This window comes from Haemaphysalis longicornis, unplaced genomic scaffold (genome assembly GCF_048455015.1).
Source record: "Haemaphysalis longicornis isolate Haplotype H1 unplaced genomic scaffold, Haemaphysalis longicornis Haplotype H1 scaffold_12, whole genome shotgun sequence".
Lineage (NCBI taxonomy): Eukaryota > Metazoa > Arthropoda > Arachnida > Ixodida > Ixodidae > Haemaphysalis > Haemaphysalis longicornis.
This window is the reverse complement of record NW_027526225.1, coordinates 119,622,583-119,646,466: the sequence shown is the minus strand read 5'-3', so window position 1 is coordinate 119,646,466 and position 23,884 is coordinate 119,622,583. Positions and strand designations below refer to the sequence as shown.

Sequence of the window (23,884 nt, the reverse complement as noted above, 5' to 3'; positions counted from 1 at the left end):
AAAGTCTGTGCGCAATCGAAGATAGCAACGGGAATGGTCAGACCGAGTCAGTAGAGTTCCTGTATATAGCTCCCGCATACAGGAACTCTACGAGTCAGCAGCTGGCAGCGCCTCCTTTCAAACCACACCATAACGAAGGCGCTGACCAAGCCTACTCACTTCCTTCCTACCCGCCAAATCCTCCCTGTCCCCCCTGTTCTGTGCCCGCCACTAGCAGAAGGTAATGCAGTGATGCAGTCTTTGTTGTACTTTTCAGCGTTTTCAGTGCGTTACCTTCCAGATTTGAAACGGCTGGCATCTGTCACCACCTTGCACGTTACACCAACTGCAGTCTGGACTCCACGAAAACGTATTTAGGTGAAGCCCTTACGCTGTGTTAATTTGCCGTCAGCTGTCACATGGACCATGGTTTACTAGCTGGTGATCCGTGCGGTGGCCTGTCTCGAGCGCGTAAGTGCCGCCTACCCGTAAATGTACACTCATGCTCTTGCTTTCTGCCGTGACCTCGCATGCCGTGGTAGTGCGGAGCCGCTGATACTTTTCTGACGTACGAAATTGTGGGAGCGGGCTCGATTTCACCAGTCTGAATTAGCCCTTAGATGATATTAGATGATAGCCTTTCAGAGACGAAGTAACTCGTGCCACGGAGCAAGAATAGCCCTTTGCGGCCGGCGTGTGGCCAGATAATGCCATGCCACAGTGAAAGCCAATGCGAGGTCGCGGGTTCGATTCCCGGCCGCGGCGGCCGCTTTTCTGATGGAGGCGAAAAGCAAAAACGCCCGTGTATACGAGATTTCGGCGCACGATAAAGATCCCCAGGTGGTCCACATTAATCCGGAGCCCTCCACTACGGCGCGCCTCATCGCCTGCGTTGCGTCGGTGCGTTGAACCCCACAATCAATCGAAAGCCAATGCGAACTACAAACTACAAAGATTCTTAGCTGCTCCTGCTGGTTGCCACGGCCAACGAGAGTAGCGGCACCCGATGGACGATTGCGCAGTGAAATGCTGATGCGCCGGCCGTGCAGTTTCTTCTCCCGCGACAGATGCCGCTAGCTTAACCTAGGCCAAGCTCTTGTGACGTTACCTGGCCGCCCTAGGATGCGGCGCCGTTTCTCGAGCCTTCTGTGTTATTCTTAATCGGTGACTGATGCATAGCGCATCACCCTTTTTTTTTCTTTTATTAAAGGAAGTTTTAGTGTTCTCACTGATGCGTCTGTAACGTGAAAATGCCATGCAAGAAAGCAAACTTTCTCTGACGATAATGAATGGTGTAAGTAAGCGCAAAATGAACAAGGACGAACGAAGTGAACGGGACACGGGACATCCATGAATGATCGTGGATGAAGTGAAAGAAAAAAACTTGCGGTGGCCGCACGCGAACCTGGGTCCCTTGCGTTATGAAGCCGGCGTCTGTCCGATTGCTCCATTTCGACATGGTCGAAGCAGTTTGGAGAACTCAGATGACAACCAAAGAATTCGTCTCGAGAAAACTTTGCATTCAACCATCTTTGTCCTTAGATGGGGGGGAGGGGGGGGGGGGGTGCATGTGAGGCCATGAATTCTAACTTGTACGTCAACAGAAGGCCGTCGATTTGTTTGCCGTTGGGCACATTTCATGGCAAGGGGTCGTCATGGCATGCCAGTCACAACTGCAGCAACTCGATTAGCTGCGTTTAAAAGTGTCACAAACTTGATTTGATGCAAGCGGGAACTGTGGAGCATGTGAGGTAAATGGCTGTAGAGCAATATTTGGGGACCCTAACCACTTTGTTATACCAAATTATTTTCAAGCCTGTGTGAGAGGTTGTGTGACCTTGACACTGATTTGTGGTTTCGTTATAGGGACTGGGCGGCCGTTGTATGGCACCACCGTCGCTTCAGCAAACAGTGCCGCCCGTGGCGAACTGCTCATCAGTGGAATGCTGGTGGCGGACAGCGCAGTGTAGTTGTGCGTGGCTTTCTGTTGTTCTGCTGTGGTGCGGCTTGCAAAACGTCGACAACCCTAAGGACTTTTTTCAGATCATAAATCTTGAAAGTAAAGGCGACCTTTACGAGGCATTCCATATGTATGATTTTCGCCCCTATGCAGTAATTATAAAAAGCAGACGATGTTCAATGCGCCAAGCGGGAAGTCAAGCTGGGAGTGCAAGTCTGTTCCTTCGCGCAAATTTTTCATGCCTATGTGCAGTTTGGTGTAACGAAAAATATACTGCAGCTGAATACTCGGGCAAAGCCGCTGTGCAGCTGATGCAAGAATGCTGCAGCGCTGGCCTTTACCAGTTGATGATGAAACGACGTCGTGCACAAACGAAAGACAAAGTTGGGGGTGCTTTCTAAGATTTATTTATTTATTTATTTTTATTTATTATAGATACTGTTAGCCCTTACGGGCTGTTACAGGAGTGGGCAAGTACATCATAAACAACACTCACACGCACAAAAACTGCTCAAGACAAAGTACAAGAAAAGAACTCATTATTTTAGAAATATTTCCAAGTGTTTCACAAAGCTATCAGTGGTATTTGGTTCCACAAACACTCGCGGGTCAAGGTTATTCCAGTCTACAATAGTTTTGACAAGAAAGGAATGCTTAAAAATATCAACCCTTGGAGAATAAGGGAAAACAGCATACGGATGATTGATGCGAGGAGAGACTTGTGTGGAAATTTGCAGATATAACTCAGGACGTAAGTTTAGTTTGCCGTTGTACAGTTCGTGAAAGAATTTAAGTCTTGCCATTATTCTACGCGAGGCCAGCAACGGAAGTTCTGCCTTGGCAAGTAAGGCCGTCACCGACTGATTTCTGCGATATTCTGCATAAATAAACCTGGCAGCTATTTGTTGAACTCGCTATTTACCCCAAAACAAAACTTCTGATAAACGACGCTATGTAACTTGATTAATTATACTAGAAATGTGTTTAATTTCACAGAAATACGTCTACAGCCATCGCGAATCGTTTACAGAATAAATACCGCATGACAATAGAACGTGATTGCTTGTCTCGAAAAACATTGCTTTATGGCTGTAATAAGACTTGCAATGGTGACTGGATAGTTGGGTAATGGTTTCTCAGAAAACAATTGGCTGAAGGACGACAGACAGGAGGGTGCAAAAAACCTGCCCTCAGTTTGACAAATGAAGGTTGCGGTCACGTTTTACAACAAGCTACCACGTACGCTTAAAAAATCATGCACTCCTCCGTCAAACGACGACGATGGTTTATCGCAAAGCTTTCTCGTGATTGTTTCCTTGGTTGCCTTCCTGATTTAAACTTTGGCTAGTTCAGCTTTAAATTTGACCAGCATGAGTTTGTGGTCTTTAGGTCGCAGCGTCTTTGACTTCGACCCTTCCTCATTCTATTTCGCACGAAGAAAGCTTCGCGTTCAACCATCATCTTCGTTCGACGGAGGGCTAGATGATATGTCTGTTTACTTTTGCACGTCCATGCACCCCTCTCCAAATCCTAAGTGCTTCCAGCGTGTCGGAAATGTGTCTGTGTGGGAGGAACCCGGCTCACGCACCTCTATTTGAGGCAGCTAGTCGCGCATTTTTGGTTTCTTCACAAGGCATTACACGATTTTTAGGTACTCGACAAAGAATGCTTAAGCGTGAAAAAGCCCAGGCTGACGTTTACAATCTGCCACATTTTTAACTATTGGTGCCAGCCTTTATTCCACGCCGGTGGTAAAATGGGGAGGGGAGGAGGCAGAGTTGGTTGGGCTGTTGGTGGTTTAATTACGTTGGCTCTTGATGAAATGACCACTACAAACGTGAGAGTTCCGCTTTGGCTCTCAGACTCCCATGCTGTCTGTCACTCACGAAAACCGAAGGCACAAAGCTCACGGTTACAGAAAGTGTAAACTGCCGCGACGTTTCCATGGCCACACAGTAATCGAATTCGTACATAAGTGCCTTTCTCTTCAAAGCACACGTATCGAGGTATCCCACCATTAAGGCTGGCGTGGAAATCGTAGTCATTGTAACCTGTGAAGATAATTTGAAGTTGTAAAAATGAATACTAATAGCAATAGTTTTATTCGTACTCGGATCGGGTGGAGCCAAGTATAAAGCGCTGCAAAGAGCACTCATGTCAATGTAGCCCATACCCAACCTTACAAGCATCTGACAAGTTTACGTAGCCGTAAGTGCATCTAAGAACCCAACACCTCACTCTAATCTTCGTTTCACGGCCCATATCTGCTTACAACACCCACTAAACATTCAAAGCACTGAAGCAAACACAGCAAAAACAACGTAAGGCTGCATAGTCCAATGCTCTGGCTCATCCCACTAACGATAGGACAGCCGAGTGGTGGCGCCACCCGCCCAGCTGCCCGGTCCCTATAGAAGAACGGTCCTCAAATGTGCGCTGATATCTAGTAGACATGGCAGCTAACTCAGAAAGTGATGTTTGCGTTTACCTTGCCCTGTTTTTCATCACAAGCACTTATGAAATTGAATAATTTGACTGATTACTGCATGCTTGGAGGTTGTTTTGTCCATTTGCGGTGTTGCAGGTGTCCCAGTGGATGGCAAATTGGAGGTCAGTGCTGCCATTGGTGCAACGCTATGGAGGCCGGACAGGAGTTGTTGCCTGCAGTCCAATGTACATTCAATATGTAAATATATAATCTCCTGTATTGGGGCCTATTTGGCTGGTAATCGATTGCAAGGGTAACCGCAAGGAGCGATGTTTATGGCCAGCCAAAAGTGAGTGACAGCGACAAGGGGGCCTGACGGCAGTTTGTTGTGTAATGTGGTCACTGTTGTCCACACTGCTAGTCCACTGTGAACTATTGGGTTATGCTTGTCACGTTTCTCACAAAAAGATTTCCATGTGGTTACCCCGTTATGGATGGTCCCACAAACAGGAGGCCTTTTGTTACCAATTGCTGACGAAGAGCAGTTGTAGCTCATGTGCGTACTTCAAATGCTCAACGCGGTTTTTAGTAAGCTGCCAATAACACTTGCATCACACCGGGCTGTCTGGTCTCGCACACATTCGTCTGCTATGTCTATTGCGCATGTGATCGAGATGGCATTGCTGCCTGTGTGCCAAGACTGGACACTGTCAGCTTTCAATGACATAGGCAGTGCGGAGTACAGAAGGGTTTGCTGAAGGGGTAGTTACTACACTGTACTTCTGTAAAGAACAGTGCAGACAGGACAAGGCAAGGGAACCACTCTACACAGGTGCTGACGGACAACTGAGTGTGCTTTATTGTGGCAGGAATATGTGGGAACAAGGTGAAGAACAATTGCACAACATATACAAAACAGATTATCAGAAACGATATGGGCACTGAGACAGCACATCATCTGCTGTGTGTTGATACAGCACCTGCTAAGTACGAAAAATGCACAGTCTCCTTTTCAAGAAGTGAAACTGCATTTTCTTCTCTTGTTTGTTTCGAATACCGTAATCACTCATGTAGTATATGCACTTTTTTCCTGTACTACTGAAGCAAAGTTCAGGGTGCAGTTATTATGCGGGGCAATTTTCCGAACACTTTTTCAGAAAAATCAAAGAAGGCCGTAATGCAAAACAAAAAAAAAATGCATTAGATAACCTACCGTTGGCAGCAAATATATGCGTACACTATTGGTAAACAGACAGCACTTTTATTGCACTACACTCATCTTCACTTCTCAACGATTCACTCTTTGTCCGAGTCGCTCGACCTGTCGTTCAGGTTGCCGGCCACTTCCGAATTGCACTCCCACAACTGATGGATGTGAGGTCCCAGTGTTCTTGAAACTGTTGGAGACCAAATCAGGCGGCACCGAGCGCGATGCACACAAAATCCCGGAGCACATAAGTTCAACAGGTGGCCTGCTGTTCTTGTCAGTCGCTGTCAAAGCGTGCCCTTCCTGGGCCATCCAGTCTGCACACTCTCTTTGGACGGCTTGTTCACACACACACACGTCAAGGCACTGCAGCACCAAAGTGAGTCCACCCTGGATGATGGTCATCTTGGTGCACAGGTGCTTTAGTTCCCGGTGTACGTTCTTTCCCAGGAGGCCACGAAAACTGTCCAACACATATGAGAGACGGAAAAGGCAGGGCACCAGGTCGCCACACCAGACAGTACGGTCTCAGTCTGCCGTTAGGTCGGCCAACATCCAGCCTTTTTTTGGGCTCGTAAATGTATGCCGGCTGGAAAATTGATCTTCGCCACTGTTTCCTCTTAAATATAACGTACGGTGGCAAGTTTCTGCCATCTGCTGTGATGGCCACCATTACCGTGAAGCATTGCTTTTTGGCAGTTTGCGACAGGACGAGCTCTCAGTCGTGCCGCAAGCATATCACAAACTTGTGAAAATCCACAACCTTTTCTTTGTAGCAAGGGGGCAGTCGCTGACACAGTGATGCGCGCCGCTTCAAGCGCAGTCCATTGTGCCACATGAAGCGTGTTGTCCACCCATTACTTGCTTTGAAAGCGGTGAGACGATGCCATGCTTCTTAGCATGCGCTCACACGTTCATCCTCATCATTTCTTGCGAAATGACAGAGCCTGCGTTTTGCACGTACTGGACATATTCCAAGACCTCTTCTTCCGCACCCGGAAACTTTCCAGGCTTCGATCCCCTGAAGGCACGTTGCTCCTGATTCGCAGCACGCAGCTTGTCATTCCTCGAGTAACTCGAGCGGACTTTGTCAATTCCGAAATGCCTACCAGCAGCACGCTTTCCATTCTCTACTGCTGGCTCCACAGCCTTTGACTTAAAACCGGCCCTGTAACTGACATTTCAGCCCATCGACGACTGTAAAGTGCAAAGCAAGCGGAGAAACGAGCAACTGACGACGCTGTCACTGAGTGGGAATGGCTGCTACTGAAGAAGTATGGCTAGTCGTGCGTCCTGGCCCACGGGGCACCACCCAGCAGACGCACATCGATCTGACCCTGGTGTCGCAGCGGTTGCCCTACTGCTGGGAGACTGCCAGCAGCACCTGGGGGTCAGTCCACTACCCCATACTGGTCACCCCCAGGGGCGACCGCAGGCGTGCCGACACCAGGGTCTATGCCGTCATCAGCTGGGGCAACTTCCACAAGGAGGTGGCCAAGTGCCTGGAGGACCCGGAGCCCGACTACCTGGCAGCTGTCGTGCGGAGTGCCGACAAGGCAACGGTACGAGGGGAGGTACCCCTCTGCACGGCACTGCCAGACCTGGAGCTCCTTCGGCTGCGGGCGCGCCGCAACCAGCTGCAGCGGCGTGCCATCAGGAGCGGGCGGCCAGGTGACTGGACTGAGCAGCGGCGGGCAGACGCACAGTGCAGACGACGGGCTCGGCAGCGACGCACGCAGGGCTGGGAGTCCCTCTGCTCCTCCCTGAACTCGGGCAGAGACCCAGCCAGGGCTTGGCGTGTCTTCAAAGCCTTGCTGCGCCCTGCCACCACCAGCCGGCGCCCGCTGCAAACTGCTGCCATCGCCCGGGACATCACCGAGGCGGGCCTGGCAGAGATTCTTGCTTACCAGTTCGCCCAGTCTGTCTAGGCCCGCCCGCCTGCTCCTGTCCGGCGGAACGTCGCTGCGGCCGTCCTGCCGGAGCCCCGGGTCGTGGCCCTGTGCATCACGGAGCTGACCTTGCGGGAGCTGCAGGCCACCCTGGACCGCTGCCCTAAACGCAGGAGCGCGCTGGGAATCGATGGGGTGACGTACCAGATGCTGCGCAACCTGGACGTCACCCACCTGGGGCCACTCCTGCGGCTCTTCAACTGTGCGTGGACGACGGGCATCCTCCCGGCAGCCTGGCTGGTGGGCCTGGTGTCTCCGATCCTGAAGGTGGGCAAGCCGCCTTCGGAGCCAGAGTTCTACCGGCCGGTGTCGCTCACGTCCACGGCGGGCAAGGTCCTGGAGCACGTGGCCCTGGCGCGCCTGCAGTGGATCGCCGACCAACGGGCAGTGTTCCGGGAGCAGCAGTGCAGCTTCAGGCGGCACTGCTGCACTGCTGACTCCCTGGGCGACGTCATCTCCATGCGCGAGCAGGCCCGCCACGACAAGGAGGTGGCCTACCTCCTGCTGCTCGACATGAAGGCGGCGTTCGACACTGTCCCGCACGGCGCCATCCTGGAGGCATTGGACAGCATGGGCATCATGGGGCACATCAGGGGCTACGTGCAGGCGTTCCTGGCTGGCCGAACCTTCCGGGTTAAGGTCGGTCGGGCAACCAGCAGTCCACGGGACGTCTGCTCTGGGGTGCCCCAGGGGGGCGTGCTGAGCCCATTCCTGTCCAACCTGGTGCTGGCCCGCCTTCCAGACTGCATCCCCGCTGACCTCCAGTACACAGTGGGGATTGCGGTCTATGCTGATGACATCGCCATCTGGACGCACGGGCCCACCAGGGAGAACAGGCGCGTGAGGGCGTGCCTGCAGATGGCACTGGACTCGGTCGCGGCTTTCTTGGCAAGCCGCGGCCTGGTGGTGTTGTCCGAGGCCAAGACACAAGCCTTCATGCGGCGCCCCTACAGGAAGACCGCCCGCCGTCAAACGCCGGAGTTTGTCCTAAACGGCAAGCCCCTCTCATGGCGCCTACAAGTCACGTACCTGGGCCTGCTAGTGGACTGCCGGCTGACCTGTACCCCAGCCGTGCGGGCCCAACAGAGACGTGCTGCTGGGGTGCTGCGTGGAGTGCGGCAGCTGCTGGCCCGTGGCAACGGGTGCTCCCACCAGGTGGCGCTGCGTATCTGCGTATCTGCGCTGCGTAGATTCAATCAGGGCTAGAAGTAAATCAGAAGTCCGTAGGTCGATTGGCATTAGGAGCACACAGCAAAACAACAAATGAGGCAGTGCAGGGAGATATGGGATGGGCATCCTTCGAAGTGAGAGAAGCACAGAGCAAAATATGTTTTGAAGAACGACTTAGAAATATTGATGGCCAGAGATGGGCGGCCAAAGTGTTACGGTATCTTTACATGAAAAGCGTGGACACACAATGGAGGAAAAGAACCAGAAGGCTCAGGACAAAGTATATGAAACCTGGAAGTGCAGGGGAAACGACCAAGGCAATAAAAAATGAAGTGAAAGAAACAGAAACAACGACCTGGAAAAAGAGGATGGATGCGAAGAAGGCCTTAGATATCTACAGAATCGGGAAGCAGGAGATCACAAGGGAAAAATTATTCAATAATACCAAAGGGAGTGCATTGCTTGCGGACAAAAACGCTTATCCGCGAGCCGGTACAGGAAGAACTATGCGCAGGCTGTCTGTCCCTCTTTTTTACAGAAGTACATTGTAACATAGAGATGGTCTTACGAGATCTCATCTAAAGAGCCTCTGAACTGACAGCTGAGCTGTAAAAAGGTGCGCCATTTTTTTTTTTGAAAAATTGTCCATTGCTGTGACTGATGCTGGTTCCTGTTCACTCTTTCCTTTGTAGGGAGGGATGTGCCGGAAACTGCTTGAACTTGGCAGCGTTTCAAGGATGCGTCAATTCTGCCTGTGATGACGCATAGATGTGAAAGAAATTGCCAGTTTAATTACCACATTCACTGCATTGTGTCTTTACAGTGAGCAGCGGCATTGTATGTGTTGGTTACACTGCCTGAAATACATCATTTTATTAGCCACACCGCGATGTGCAGCCTTACCGCCATCTCCTTTTTGTTGAAGCAGCTGCGGTGCTTGCTGGTGGATCGCTGTTGTTGAAAAATAAAATGGCAGGTGGTGATACACTGGTAGGTCGCAAGGCTGATAGATCGAGGCCTTCAATAGACCTCCTGCCATGAATGTGCTGATTGCATAACTGCATTTCTATCACAGTGGCACAGTGGCAATGTGTACATTCCTTTCTTTTCTTTCAGAAAAACAAAGGCTGTGCAAGTTTTTCAAGTGCATACCGACACTGTCCAAAAAATAGGTTGCGCCTGTTTTTAAAATCTTCATTTGTGGCTTGTAGCATGGTTGAGTTCAGATAGGTGTACAGTGCCAGCAGTACTTTCATCGCCATTAATGTACTTTTGCCATGTGCATGACTAAGCTCTGTCATGCTGTTTATATCATTTTGGTTTTGATCTGTGGCTGCTTACTTTTTGCCTTCTATTCATGGTGTTTGACCATGCATGAAGGGTTGTTTTATGTCATGGTATTCATTTTATTCTGTGTTGTCATTGCTACTTGTATATTTTGCCATGCATGCGATTAAGGCTTGGTGGGGGTGTTGTACATGTCTTGTTTGCTCTAATACTGCTTATTTTTTATCATTGGGGCTTTGTGCAAACTGAAACTTCGGTAGTTCGTGTGCTGCACTTTTTTACCCCTGCTGTGGCCATACAGGGCTAAATTTTGTTTGTAACCACCTAGCCTTAACACAGCTGTTAAATGATTAGCAGGGAATCCTTCCCAGGGTACTTGTTGTAAAAGTTAGAATATACCCTGCTAAGCTGCTTCCAGAGGCCAGAGTTATGAATCAGCTTCTATCGTTTGGTGTACGAATGTGCTACATTGTTTTGTTGTTACAAGGGCATACTTTTTTTTACAGTAGAAGTAAATTAGTTTCTCTTTGATTAATCTAGTGTGAAAAGCATGTCATTGAAGAAGGTGTAAGAGTTGGTTGGCTTTTATCGGAAGATTAGTGCTGAGGATACATTTATCAGCAGAACTTTTTGAATGATGCAGAAAGTTCCAAGAGGATGGAAATAACCATCACCGTGCAATACTATAGTACTTAGCCGGAAATACTACCTGGGGATGTTGCAAATTATGTCTGATGATGTATGATTTACTGACCTTGTTTAAATGTGATTTTGAAACAAACGGTGCTGTGTTTACAATGCATTACAGAAGGCAACTAATTGGGATTTTTTTTTTAACCAAGTGTGGGCTTCTCGGCTTTGGAGAGGACATTGGAGAGGACAGTGAGCAGCTTGGGAAGCACTCGATGCCTCGAATGTACGTCGCAAGGACGGTGCATGAATGGAAGGCTGACGGGTAGAAGCCGATAATTAGGCAGTAAAATCTTGTAAGATTCCGTGCTCTAAAATCTTGCCCCAAATTAAAGTAGATGAAATGTGGAAGGAAATTACCTTGCTTGAAGCCATTTTACCGTAACAGTTGTTACGTTGCAACAGTATAACGGTGGTGCTATTTAAGCTGGTGTTGGGTCGGCGAACGTGCGCAAGAAAACCTCACTGAGCAATGACTTCATCGCGCACCGGCACTGCTGGGCATTTGAGCACATTCTGCCCAGTGTTTATGGCATGATCTCTCGCCTGTTCTTTTCCTCGCAAGTTTACGTGCGTCTGCGGCTCAATCGGGAAGCACAGAAAAGCTCGTGTTACAGACGCTGAGTTTGCAAAGCTGGCTGCCGCTGGTTCTAGTGCATGCTAATGCGGCCCACTTTGGGAGAAGTGAGAGAGCCTGCGGACAAAGCGGTCCGAGCCTGTCAGCAATGGAGAACTTTCAGCGGCAAGTCCGGAAATCCATGTTAGGTGCAACAGACGGGTCTTCAACAAAGGGAGAGATGGGGTGGCTGAAGAAGAGCGTCACTGCAGCGGCAAAGCATCAGCGAGTTGCGGAAGATCCGAAGATCCATTGTGCGTACTGTAATGACCGAGTGTTCATTGCTCTTCGAGGGGCTAACGACGAACTTGGCCGAGTCTCCAAGCATAACCACGCACAAACTTAGCCGAACCAAGGTTAAACTAGGTGGGACCTCCAGCCTCGCTGTTTCCCCAGTCTTCGCACCACTGGTGCGAAGCGGCTCCAATTTGATTTCTACTTTTTCCACCTGTATCGGAACGAGGAATTAAAATTGCCTCTATACAATAGTTACAACTTGCGATTGAATTTTTCGGAACTTTCAGAAATCTGACGAAAAATTGTGGGTTTTCTGCAGGAGCAGCAGCAAATCCACCAAAAATCCCCCAAATTTTCTCTTTTTTTTTCTGCATTTTGCGGTCTTTAGTTTGCATGCAAAGTTGCAGAAACTTGAGAGGCAGCAACTTTACTTTCATAAATCTCATCGAGGATATTATTTGGCATTTAAAGTGGCGAAACTCAATGTGTGCATGTTCATGAAGCTGCATTCCACATTTTTCGTTCGCAACCGTCCCCTTTCCATGTGTGGGTGACCGACTGGGTTGCACTGTTTAAAGGTTGCTGCCTTTCATATTTTTTTATTCTTGCCTAAGCGCTGTGTTACCACAGAGGATAGCGTGAACAGGATACATTTGTTCTGGGGGCTCTAAGTATGCAAAGGTATTTTTCAGTTGAGCTGTACATGCATAACATCGTATGAAAAAAAAAAAATCATGTTTTAAACATTTTGCCTCCTTCTAATTGTCTGTTTCAGTAACTGGGTTGGGTTCAAAGTCTGCGGACTTCGTCTGTGAGACCTGTGGCAAGGGGTTCTCTTCTCTTGACCATCTTCAGGACCACCGGCATTGCCAGCACAGAGAGAGGCCAGCCAGAAAGCACGCGTGTGCTTACTGCCCCTACTCCAGCAGTAACAGGTGAGCGGGAATTTTTCTGATGCAGAGTCTACAATTGATGCATTGCCTTGGCTTGGCTACAACGGGAAAAATTTGCTACTTGTGCACACTTGACTGACCTTTCGTTTGAAATGATTAATGGTGCTTTGGCAAGGTGTTGGCCAAATACTGCAACAGTTGCAGTAAGGCGTTGCCAACCTGCACACGCTTGTTTAATGTCTAGTAAGAGATGGTAAGTAGCGGTTGAAGGTAGGTATAGAGAGAGAGAGAGAGAGAGAGCTCTTTATTAGAAGAGAAAGCCACGATGTTTGCCGGAATTTTGATGCCGACATGCTACTCGGCGTGGAAAGGAGCAAAGAAAAAGGCCTGTTAGATTACAGGGCAGAAAAAAGAGGAAGAGAAGAAATAAAATAAGAGATAGAAAAATCAGAATGTCCAGTTTGCGTCATTAGTGTGATTAAAAAGTCTGTTTTCTAAACTCTAAACCACTTCAATGACACCAATCTCGTCCAGATAACCGAACAACGTCACAAAAACTTTGCGTTGAGCTAGTGGAGAGGGCTGTGGACCAAGAAGTACTTTCAAGGTCATTGGTCCTGGGCTGAGGCTCTCTAGTTTCTGCACAAGACTGTACCTTGCATGTATATATGCGGGGCATTCCAACAGCAAATGCTCCACGGTTTCCAGCGATCCGCAGTTGTTGCAGTAAGGGTTTGTGGTGGTGCAAAGTCAAAAAAGGTATGACTTCGTGAGTGCTGTGTTGAGACGTAGTCGGTGACATAACGTCTCTAATCGGTGCAGAATTACCTCTGGAAGCTTCATCCTGAGCTCAGGGTCTGTGCAGCATAGAAAGGCATGGGGGTGCTCTAAAAGGGACCAGAGATGGTTCCGCTCTGTGAAAACAAGCACCTTCATCATAATTGTGGCATCACGCTTAGTGAAGGAAATCTTCCAGGCCCCTGCGAGCAGTCGCATCCACCTTCTCATTTCCTAGAACACCACAGGGGTTGGGAAGCCACTGAAACGTTAGATGGTGTCTAGCGTCGTTGGCAAGGTGGCGCGGGTATGTGATGTCATGAGAGACATGTTCACGAACGGTGAAGCAGTCACTGCGTTGCAGGCTTTGGACAGCTGCCCTCGAGTCTGTGAAAATGGACTATTGCCTCTGCCACTGCCTTAAAATGTAGCGTATGGCCTGTATTCAATAGCGAGGCGCGCATGTAGGCAACCATGTGAATGCGCCGTCACTGGTTACGTCGGGCTCCGCGAGATGGCGGTACTTGTCCGCGCTAAGCGCATGATATGGGTTGGACATTCCAAGCTCTAGCCCGGCGAAGGCAAAGTAATGCCTCGACTCAAATGTGAGTGCGATAAATAACAACTCCGTTGGCACCACCGTTGAGAATCGGGTTTAAACAGAACAGACGACGCACGGCGTTGTTTTTTTGTTCTTCGGCGTGCGGCCGCACTGGCATAAGCCGCGCCATGTTTGTGGCTCTTCGGCCATGTCCGTGGCCATTTCAGTGTTGCCAAACGAAGAAATTGACAGCTAAACTTTTCAAGGAATACCGGCTATAGCTTCCTTGGTGACGTAATGCTCAGCTGCTGTAGATGATGTCGCCCGCTCGAGGTGATAGGAGACTGTCTGGCCAGTAGAGGGAATAAATATTCTTGAGGAACTGTGCTCAGGTGTGCAGGAGCCATCTGTAAAGCTGTGGTTTGCCCCAGACTACAGCTGGCTACATGACATGAAGAAGGCGACATGAAGCACTTGAAAAATTACAGGCCGATCAGCTTACTTTCAGTCGTCTACAATGTACTTACCAAGGTAATCGCTAACAGAATTTCTGCAACCTTAGACTTCAGTCAACCTAAAGAACAAGCAGGGTTCCGTAAAGGCTATTCAACAGTGGACCATATTCACACGATCAATCAGGTGATAGAGAAGTGCCCTGAGTATACTGAACCCCTATATATAGCCTTCATAGATTATGAGAAAGCATTTCACTCGGTCGAAACCCTAGCAGTCATTCAGGCATTACGGAACCAGGGGGTAGATGAGCATTATGTAAGAATACTAGAGGATATCTACAATGGGTCTACAGCTACCATCATCCTCCATAGGGAGAGCAGTAAAATACCTATAAGGAAGGGTGTCAGACAAGGAGACACAATCTCTACAATTTTATTCACAGCATGCTTTAAGAAGTATTCAGAACGTTGGATTGGGAACAGGTGGGAGTAAGGGTTAGTGGAGAATACCTCAGTAGCCTCAGATTTGCTGATGACGTTCCGTTGCTAAGTAACTCGGGGGACGAATTGCAAAGCATGCTTTCCGCACCGGACGAACAGAGTAGAACCGTGGGCCTTAAAATTAATATGCAGAAAACTAAAGTAATGATCAATAACCTCGGGACAGCACAGCGGTTTGAGATAGGTGGCGAGACAGTGGAAGTGGTAAGCGAATATATCTACTTAGGCCAAGTTCTGACCCCAGATCCCAACCATGAGGCAGAGATAATTAGAAGGATCAGAATGGGGTGGAGTGCGTACAGCAGGCATTCTCAGATAATGAATAGCAGCCTACCATTGTCGCTGAAGAAGAAAGTGTATGACAGCTGCATCTTACTGGTACTCACCTACGGGGCAGAAACTTGGAGGCTCACTAAGAGGGTTCAACTTAAATTGAAAACGACTCAGAGGGCAATGGAGTGGAAAATGATAGGTGTAACATTAAGGGACAGGAAGAGAGCGGAGTGGGTCAGGGAGCAAACTGGTGTTAAAGACATGTTAGTAGAAATTAAGAAGAAGAAATGGACGTGGGCAGGGCATGTAATGCGCAGGCAAAATAACCGTTGATCATTAAGGGTAACAGAGTGGATCCCTAGAGAAGGCAAGCGTTGCAGGGGGCGGCAGAAAGTTAGATGGGCAGATGTGATTAAGAAGTTTGCGGGGATAAACTGGTCACAGTTGGCACAGGACCGATGTAATTGGAGAATAATGGAAGAGGCCTTTGCCCTGCAGTGGGCGTAGATAGGCTGATGATGATGGTGATGATTATGATGATGACAGCCGGCTAATATAGTGAAGTGGTAATTGTAGGAGTACACCTTGAGGCATGCTCTTTTTGTTTTTGGAGTCAGTTCCGGGGATGCCGCATCTGATACGGTGGAGCGAAAGGGTTCAGGGTGGGAAGTTAGATGGCATTGGTTTTGGTGCCTGGGAGGGAACAGAAAGATTTAATGTCATGAGTGCTTAAACTCGAATAACCACTTTCAACCATGTGTGTTAGTATATGGGTTTTCGCGTGCAGCCGATGTTGTAGATGTATTCGCACAGCTTCCTGGAGCCGAATCCTGTCCAAGGGCAGCCAGCCAGCTTCAGCGATCCTACCTAAGCACAACATCCATTTTGGGAGGCTGAGGCAGATGCGGAGGCAGTTGTGTCTGGCCGCATCTAGCTGCTTTCTGCTTGTTTGCGGAAGCCTGTGGAGAACAGCGAGGCTGTAACGCAGCAGGCTGTCGACATATTCTTTGCAGAGCACTACCATAGAGCAACAGTCACTGCCCCAGCGACTGCCGGCAAGATACCCAACGATTTTTGACATTGTGGTTATTCTCGTATGGAGTTCTTTTACTTCAGGAGCCCAGGAAAGATTCCGATCTATTAAGATTCTGAGGAATCTTTGGTTTCGTATATATTGCAGGTTAGAGCCTACAGGAACTAGTGGATATCGTTTCATGTGCTTGCAAGTAAAAAATTGCAACACTTTTCTTGGAAGATGCAGTCCTCTCGGTGAGAGGTATGCAGATATTTTTGCAAGAGCTTTCTGTACTTTTTGCTCGTAGTATGACGCGATCGCAACGCACTTCAAATATAGATGTCATCCCCATAAACTGTGACATGAACGTCAGGTGGGAGTGCTTGCTTTATGTGGATAAAAGTGGGTTAAATAGCAGAGGGATCAATATGGCTCCTTGAGGTACTCCTTTTTGTATAGTATAGTAAGAGGTTGGGCCTTCCGGCATGGTCATGAAAAGTTGTTGCCCTTGCAACTTTGGCGGTGCTTGAAATCCAAGCGTAAAGTTTTCCACCAAACCCAAGAGTAGCAAGGGATGTCAGAATGGAGTCATGAAAAATTGAATCAAAGGCCTATTTAATGTCTAAAAATACGGCAATAGGAAAGCATACATTATGCAGCTCTTCTTCCAGAGATGGAACTAGAGCAATCACGTTGTCAATAACTTCCCTATTTTCGTGAAGACCGTTCATCTGAGGTGGATAGAGTTTTTTGCTCTCAATATACCAGGCCATTCTTCTGAATATCATTTTCTCCCTAATTTTACCGTCACAGCTTAGCAAAGCTATTGGTCATGAGAATCATACGTCGTTGGTGGTTTACCAGGTTTTAGGATGGCTTAGCTAGTTTCCATTGGGAAGGTACTGTGCCATAGAGCCAGATTGAATTATAATATTCTAGGAGACGCAATCGAGAGTGATGGGACAGGTGAGAAATGGCCTCGTAGGTTATTTTGTCTTGCACTGGTGAATAACGTTTGTTAGCATGAGAAATGGCTGCTTTGAGTTCATGTATGAAAAAAGGTAGGTCGTTGGTGTGGCAATCTGCAAGCGGGGCTTCGGAGGGGGCACTTGTGGGCCGTGTTGGAGGTACTGATCTTCTAGACGGTAACCTACAACATTCTTCTGTCGCCTCTTTCAGTAAAATGCCGTTGTGCAATGATAGCGCTCGGAATGGGTGTGTAGCTGCTGAGCACTGTTGCACATTCCCTTAACGGCATGCCAAATTCGCGATAGAGGCTTGCGAACGTCCAGTTTTGAGTAAAAGTGGCGTCTCACCTGCCTCTGCGTTCTGCGAGCCTCTCAAACCTCTTCTGATTTCTTAGTGCATCACGCCTTTCATTCTGCACGCCTGCAAAGGGCTCATAATCTTTCATAGTTTTGGTCTATCTTCACATTGAGATGCTCAGTTGTGAATTGGGAAGACTCCTGAAGGCAGTTGGCGGTGGTTGAAATGTCGTCGTCTCCTGGGAAGCCTACAAAGCCTGGGCTTTGTAGGCTTTCCAGTCCTTGAGTTTGATCCTCCTTCCACCTCGATGCATGGCCGTATTGGGAAAGGATATGAAAGTGGAATAGTGATCGCTTCCTCTCATTTATATATCTGTTCTCCAAGCAAATTTTCATACGAAATGGCTTGATACAAACGAAATATCAATGCAGGTGCTGACTGCTGCGTTTTTCAGGGACATAACACTGCCGATCATTAAGTGGCTGTACACAATATTTCATTTTCAGCTCGGCGAGTCTTGCCCCACAAGAATTTGTTTGTGCGCTCCCCCAAATTTTGTTGTGTGCATTGAAATCACCACAGATTTGGTGTGGCAGGAGAGTGCTGGTGATGATACTTTCGAGCCTGAAGCATCAAAGACATAGTATTTTTTTTTTCTACTTGTGCATTAGCATGCAACCAAGTGTAGCAGTGACCAAAAACTAATCCACGCTTTCAAGTATTAACTCGAAACCTGCATGTGATGAAAACCTGCACGTAACGAAAAATTGCGAATTTTTGTCAACTTGGTTATATCCAGGCTTAACTGTATGCCCAGCCAACGATAATGTTGGATACCAAGTTTCACAAAACCGAAACCAAAACTGGTTTGAATTCTAATCTTGGAGATTGTTCAGTCGCAGTCACTGTTTTAGTTGGTGCATCCGCCGCAGACCGCGCATGGTAGTTTTTCTTCTTTCGGGCTGTATAAAATAAATAGTCGCCTTATCGACCGGATAAACGATGGAACGTGTATTTATTTGAGCCAGCCTACACAATGCAAGCAAAAACAGAAGCTTGACAAATTCACCTCAGGGTCCCTTTAAAGGCATGTGCTTGCGTGAATGCACCTACTTTCAATCAAAGTCTTTATTCTTACCGATTCTTGCACAGGTGATTTTGCAAAAGAGGAATTAACTTTGCTCTGTTTTTCTCTGTTATGCCCACGCAGGTCGCACGTCACCAGGCACGAAAGAGGGCACACGGGAGAGCGGCCCTTCGTGTGCCAAGTCTGCCAGAAGGGCTACCGCCGCCGAGAAGATCTCGAAGCCCACGTGAGGGCTCACTCAAGGCAGAGGTGACTGGAGAGTGCGTCAGCTTCACTTTGGTGGGCCTCTAAAGAAAGGCTGCACACACAGCTGACACCACCCGTTCAGAGTGTAGGAAACACTCCGCTCCAAGAGGCATCCTCATGCAGGAAGGGAGGCAGGCTTGAACTGATTAATCAACCAGATTTTGGGGGAAATCCCCGAGGTGTAGTAAGTTTCTGCAAAGGAAAGTTTGACATCCACCTGGATGCAGACGTACGGCTACAAATGAAAGCTACACAGCTTTCTCAGAAACTTCGCAGTTGAAGAAACATTCGTCCTGGTACAGGATGTGAACCCGGGACCACAGCTTAACTCTTTCGTTACCGCGGGAAATTGACCAATTTTGAGGGGTCTAACAAAACATTTTTTCTGTGCTATACATATTGGTTAGGCACACATTGCAAAGACATAACATGCAGATTATTCCACGCGCTTTCCAACGACACCAGTTTTAATAATGTTTTCCCAAATAATGATTGCGAAAAAAATTATCGAATACGAAATTTTTGTCCACGCGTCGAAGAAAATAAAAAAAAGTAAGTTGTGTATAATGAACCACCAATATTAGAAAAAATTTGGAATATACCGTATTTACACGATTGTAAGTCGACTCGAAAGTAGGTCGACCCCCACAAAATTGAATCTCTAAAAAAAAAAAAAAATGTGAGCGCCGCCTAGAAAATCGTATCAAAGAGAAGCTCTACCGTCAACCCACACGGCGTCTCTACCCTACCATCAATGATCGATGCTCCCACAAGAGCCGTGCGCTCGCGGTATGCGCGGTATTTGTTAAAGAAAAGCTTTTGTAAAAGCACCCGGAATAACCATGCGCTGTGGGTTGAGCGGGAAGAGCACACCCACTGTGAGATGACAATCATCGAAGCAACCGGCAGCGGCCACAGCCGCGCGATACCAAAACAAACAACATGGCGGCTGACGGGAGCGGCCGCGCGCGATTTACTAACCTCCCACCATCCCGTCGGCGTTGCGCGGGCAACTTTTTCACGCCGGTGTCGACGATTCCACGCGCGCGGCAGCTTCTGCTGCTTTGAAGTTCTACCATTCTACCTCGTTATGACGCGTGACGAGCGCGGCAGTGGGAGCAGTCTGACGACTTGCCCCTGCCGGCTGGTGCCGCCAATGTTTAGGCTTACCACGGTGGCGGATATTTGATTGGCGCTTTCCCTAGCGGCGCGGATAATGCTTTATAGTGTCGTTTTGGACCACATTATCAGCTCCTTTCCTGCACAAACGTCTTCGTTTGTGCCTTAGTGATATCTTAAAGAGCGGTTAAAAGCGGTCGTGGAGCTGTTCGCAGACCTGTTCGCGGCTGGTGACGCCGCCATATTGCCGCCGCCGATCGCGCAGCGCGCAGCATGCGGGTAGAATTCGCGGCAGCATCAGCGCGGCGCATTTCCGCGAGCAGAAAACGCCCCATGCGGTTCACACTTTAGACCATAACCACGGGAACTAGGGTGCAAAGCAGTCCCCACCTCGTAGCACCCCCAATTTCTCGTTTTTTTTGCCGCTACTAGCGGTTGACGGTTCGACTTCGATTCTAAGTCGACCTCCCAACATTGGATTGTCAAATTTGAAAAAAAGGGTCGATCTACAATCGTGTAAATACGGTACATTTCGTAGGTAAACATTTCAAAAACCCGCCCTAGAAAAAAAATTGAGTTGCGCAGTACAATTTGTCAGATATAAAAGAAAATGTTAGCCCGCAAGGTGCCCGTGCTATGTGGTGAAGCCCAACCATTATTTCAAATTTTGCTATTTTGGATGGTTCTCTAGAAGAAATCTGGTGGTTTGACATTATTAAAGGCCCCAATTAGCTTCCAAGTGATGTAAAAAGCACCTTGTCAGTGATTATGACCGGCACAATATTGAAGGCAAGCAAGCGATGTGAAAAAGTCTGCTTGGAGTTGAAAACCAAACTCTTTGGTGGATGCTTGTTGACGTTCTGATGATCACTTATCAGTCAGAACTTTCATTTGCGGTTTATAATCATGTTCTGACTCACTATGGCAGCCCTGCTTGCAGGAATAAGGTACGATGCGCTAGAATAATGCCCAGCAAGCTTTCACCAAGCCGCCGTCGGGATATGAAGCGAGTTCAGCACTACCAGCCTACTACATTGCAGCGCCACCTAACAATTTTGAAAAGAAGCAAATACAAGGCTGTTGGAAACTTTGTCAGAATAGACAGTACTACTAAGAAGCGACACTAGACCTCCGGAAATACCCTCGTATGAAACCGAAACTGGCCGGTGAACAGCTGGCGGCGTTCAAGGCCAATTGGAAGCGTTCTCCTCGTCTGAACTGATACCCGACGACTTGGTGTTATCGTTTGACTTTCAGCGGAAGCTCTTATCGCAGAAGCAAGGCTTGGATAAAGTGGAAGCGCGAGCGGCATGCTTGTTTTGAGGAGCAGTAGCGGGCAACGGAGGCACCATGGCAAATGAGCTGTTAGTTGGGTAACTGCGTAGTAGCGCCAAATATGAACTTTGCAATGCAAAAACGAAACCGAAACTGCTGGAAAATCGTTGAGAATGCCAGGCACACTTGCTAAACATGCGGGGGACCATCAGAAATAAGCTTTGGGAGAATAAAGCTGCCCTTTGTCCGAACCAAAGATCATTAGTGAGTATCTGGTGCCATTTTCAAGTAATTAGCACCTCTCAACGCTGTCGGATTACAAAGCTGACAACATTATTTGGTATTTGACTTGCCGGGAGCCTTTTGACCAAAAAAATACTATGGTAGTGCAGCCTAACCACGATCTGCATCCTTTTTTGTCAAGTGCAGCAGTCACGCACGCCCCCTTCCTCAAAAACACACGCACCTCAGCTCGCAAAAAACGCCGTCAAAAATCTGTGTCGCCGGAGCGGGAAAATTTTAACTGATTCTAAAAGGGCAGTGCCTAGACTAACCACTGGCCGCATTAGGTGTACCAAAAACGACTACAACCTGTCGAAACGGGCCACGTAAATCATCGATCACCGGTGATCGATTTGAATAGGCGTGGTAACGAAAGAGTTAACCAGAGCAGTTGCTCTACCAACTGAGCTAACCAGGAGGCTAGTTGTTTGTAGCGCGAGATTGAATTGATCAAAAACTTGAAGTGAAGGACAGGTGTTAATCGACCAGATTTAGGGGAAATCCCCAAGGTGGAGTAGGTAAGTTTCTGCAAAGGAAAGTTCATCTTGCACCAGGACGAATTTTTCTTCAACTGCGAAGTTTCTGAGGAAGCTGTATAGCTTTCCTTTGTAGCCGTACGGCTGCATTCAGGTGGATGCCAAACTTTTCTTTGCAGGCTTGAACTGAGCTTGGAACTCTTTAAAAGGCGCGAAAAGGAGACAAGTGCTGAACAGCTGCATGGTGAGGTGCTCAGAATGGCACCTGTGCAGGATGTAAATATCAAGAAGTGAAGCCAGTTTTGACTAAAGCAGGGAGTCGGGAGTAAGTTGGAGAAATTTCCGAGGATTTGATGACATAATAGGTAAAACGCTTCCGAAACAAAGTCGGCCTGTAGCCGCGAGTGTGGCTTGGTGTATCTATATGCAAGAAGAAAAAGCATTGCAAGCGGGATGAATGAGCAGTTTGTTGTTTGAGTGGGCGAACATGAAATCAAACCAAAGGTGAAAAAAAAGCACGTGAAGGCATTTGAAATGCAGGGTGGGTGGATCCTTGCAAGCAGGAAAGTAAGTTTTTTCATGACCAAGAGTGCTAGTTACAATGCCATCGAGTAAATTCAGAGTTTATTTTTTTATGTCAGCTTGTGACGAAGCCAGTCAAGATAAATTAGTGAGCTTTTTTTGGAAGCAAGCACAGAATGTTGGAGACTGTTTCTTGGTAATAAATTGTTGAGGTTCTGGCAAGTGCTGTTTGCATTTTTTTTTATTGATAAGGAATGGACATATGAGCTTCTTAGAGAGTTAGTTCTCAACTCTAGCAAAGCAGTATACAGTTGCTGCACTGTTGGGGATTGCTGCATTTTTCATTGATTTGCCAATGACAGGCTTCATGGTTGTTCTTTATCCTTTTCTATATGATTGGAAAAATGCTTTTTTGGTGGGTTCAATTATAAATGTTTTCTATGCAGCAGTTATATGACTGAAAAATATACCAGGCACGTAAAAATAAAACGAGTAAATGTCCCACGCCTCAACCTTGTGGGACTTGCAAACAGCTGCTGTAGTCACGTTCACTGTTTACAACTTGAAACCTCTATGCACTGTAAACCGATAGAGCATACTAATACATCACTCTGATAAGGTGAATCCTATATCTTCGAATGGATGGGTTCTAGCTTGAAATCAGTTATTTCAGAGACAGCAAAGCTAAAATGTCGTGACTTGGAGCTTGCTTGAAAATGCCCTGAGACCCCTGAACTCTGAAGTACTTTATATGTAGTTCTTGACAGACCACTCTTAAGCCTCACTGCGAAGTTGTGTGGCATCAACCATGCGGTGAAATTCAGCACTTCCGATTCCTGCCCACCTTACCACCTTTTATGCGCATCCTTTTGTACGCCTATGATGCCCTCACAGAATTACCATCTCACAACTCCACTCATCCTGTCGTTCATGAAACTGTCTGACAAGGATCTGCAATTGAGTGGACACCGGGCCACAAACACTCTTCCTGGGCCTAGAAATATTATATGGATCAGTTAACAATTTTGACTTGATTTTCTTGGTGTGGGTTAGGTGGCTTACGACTTGTCAGGACGAGCTTGGTTACAACAAATTTTTGTGATTAAGACATAGAACACTTTTGCTCTCTTTAGCATGAAATTTGAAGGTTTCTCAATCTTGCATTTTTCCGGTTGAAAGCATCTTTCATGGCTGAAATGGAGCTAAGTTCTTTCAAATTTGAGACAAAGTTGCATATTGTCTTCACGGCCCCAAAAATTGGAGTTTACAGTACCGCCAGTAGATTTTTTTTTTTTTTGAGAGCACAAGTTTTAGTTTTAGTCTAACCAGGGCAAGCACAAAACTATCAACCCTCAAAGGAATCCAAATCAGGCACTTCCACCCAGGCTGTAACACCGTCCACATACAGGAAGTGGGTGGCAGAGTCAGTTTCAAGTTGTCTGGCTACTTTGGTCATGGCCAAGTTGAATAGCAGAGGGCCCAACTGAGAGCCCTTGGGGAACCCTGCAGTCAGGGTAGTAAGTTGTAGCTTCTCATTCAAGGTGTGATGCATAACAGTGCACAGGCAGGCCTTGTAGAAAGGCCCTGATCTAGTTTTGCGCACCGTCACAAGGGTAGGCATGGGTTCTTTGGA

General features: G+C 47.7%; 1 protein-coding gene across 14 annotated transcripts; it reads left to right on the top strand.

Moving 5' to 3' along the window:
- The first annotated feature begins 241 nt into the window (after positions 1-241).
- LOC144163411 (zinc finger X-chromosomal protein-like) lies at positions 242-22,473 on the top strand. 14 transcript variants are annotated; one of them, XR_013320914.1, is made up of 8 exons: positions 242-450; positions 4,524-4,625; positions 9,386-9,475; positions 9,810-9,865; positions 10,823-10,896; positions 12,299-12,458; positions 18,455-18,712; positions 21,909-22,473. XR_013320914.1 is itself a non-coding variant. In XM_077694393.1 (7 exons), exons 2-6 carry the CDS (start codon positions 4,536-4,538, stop codon positions 18,582-18,584), a joined length of 510 nt encoding a protein of 169 aa, XP_077550519.1. In that variant the 5' UTR covers positions 242-357; positions 4,524-4,535; the 3' UTR covers positions 18,585-18,712; positions 21,909-22,473. The 14 variants fall into 14 exon arrangements, 3 of the variants coding, with proteins under 3 accessions (XP_077550519.1, XP_077550517.1, XP_077550518.1); XR_013320918.1 differs by lacking the exon at positions 9,386-9,475 and having other exon boundaries at positions 4,524-4,612; positions 10,789-10,896; XR_013320916.1 differs by lacking the exon at positions 10,823-10,896 and having other exon boundaries at positions 4,524-4,612.
- The last annotated feature ends 1,411 nt before the right edge of the window (positions 22,474-23,884 follow it).

Excerpts from the sequence above, each read along its gene's own strand:
- LOC144163411 (XM_077694391.1), top strand. The coding sequence starts at position 399 with ATGGACCATGGTTTACTAGCTGGTGATCCGTGCGGTGGCCTGTCTCGA. Across the intron at positions 9,866-10,822 it reads CGACACTGTCCAAAAAATAG|TGTGGGCTTCTCGGCTTTGG; the intron begins GTTGCGCCTGTT and ends TTTTTAACCAAG. Across the intron at positions 12,459-18,454 it reads CCCTACTCCAGCAGTAACAG|GTCGCACGTCACCAGGCACG; the intron begins GTGAGCGGGAAT and ends ATGCCCACGCAG.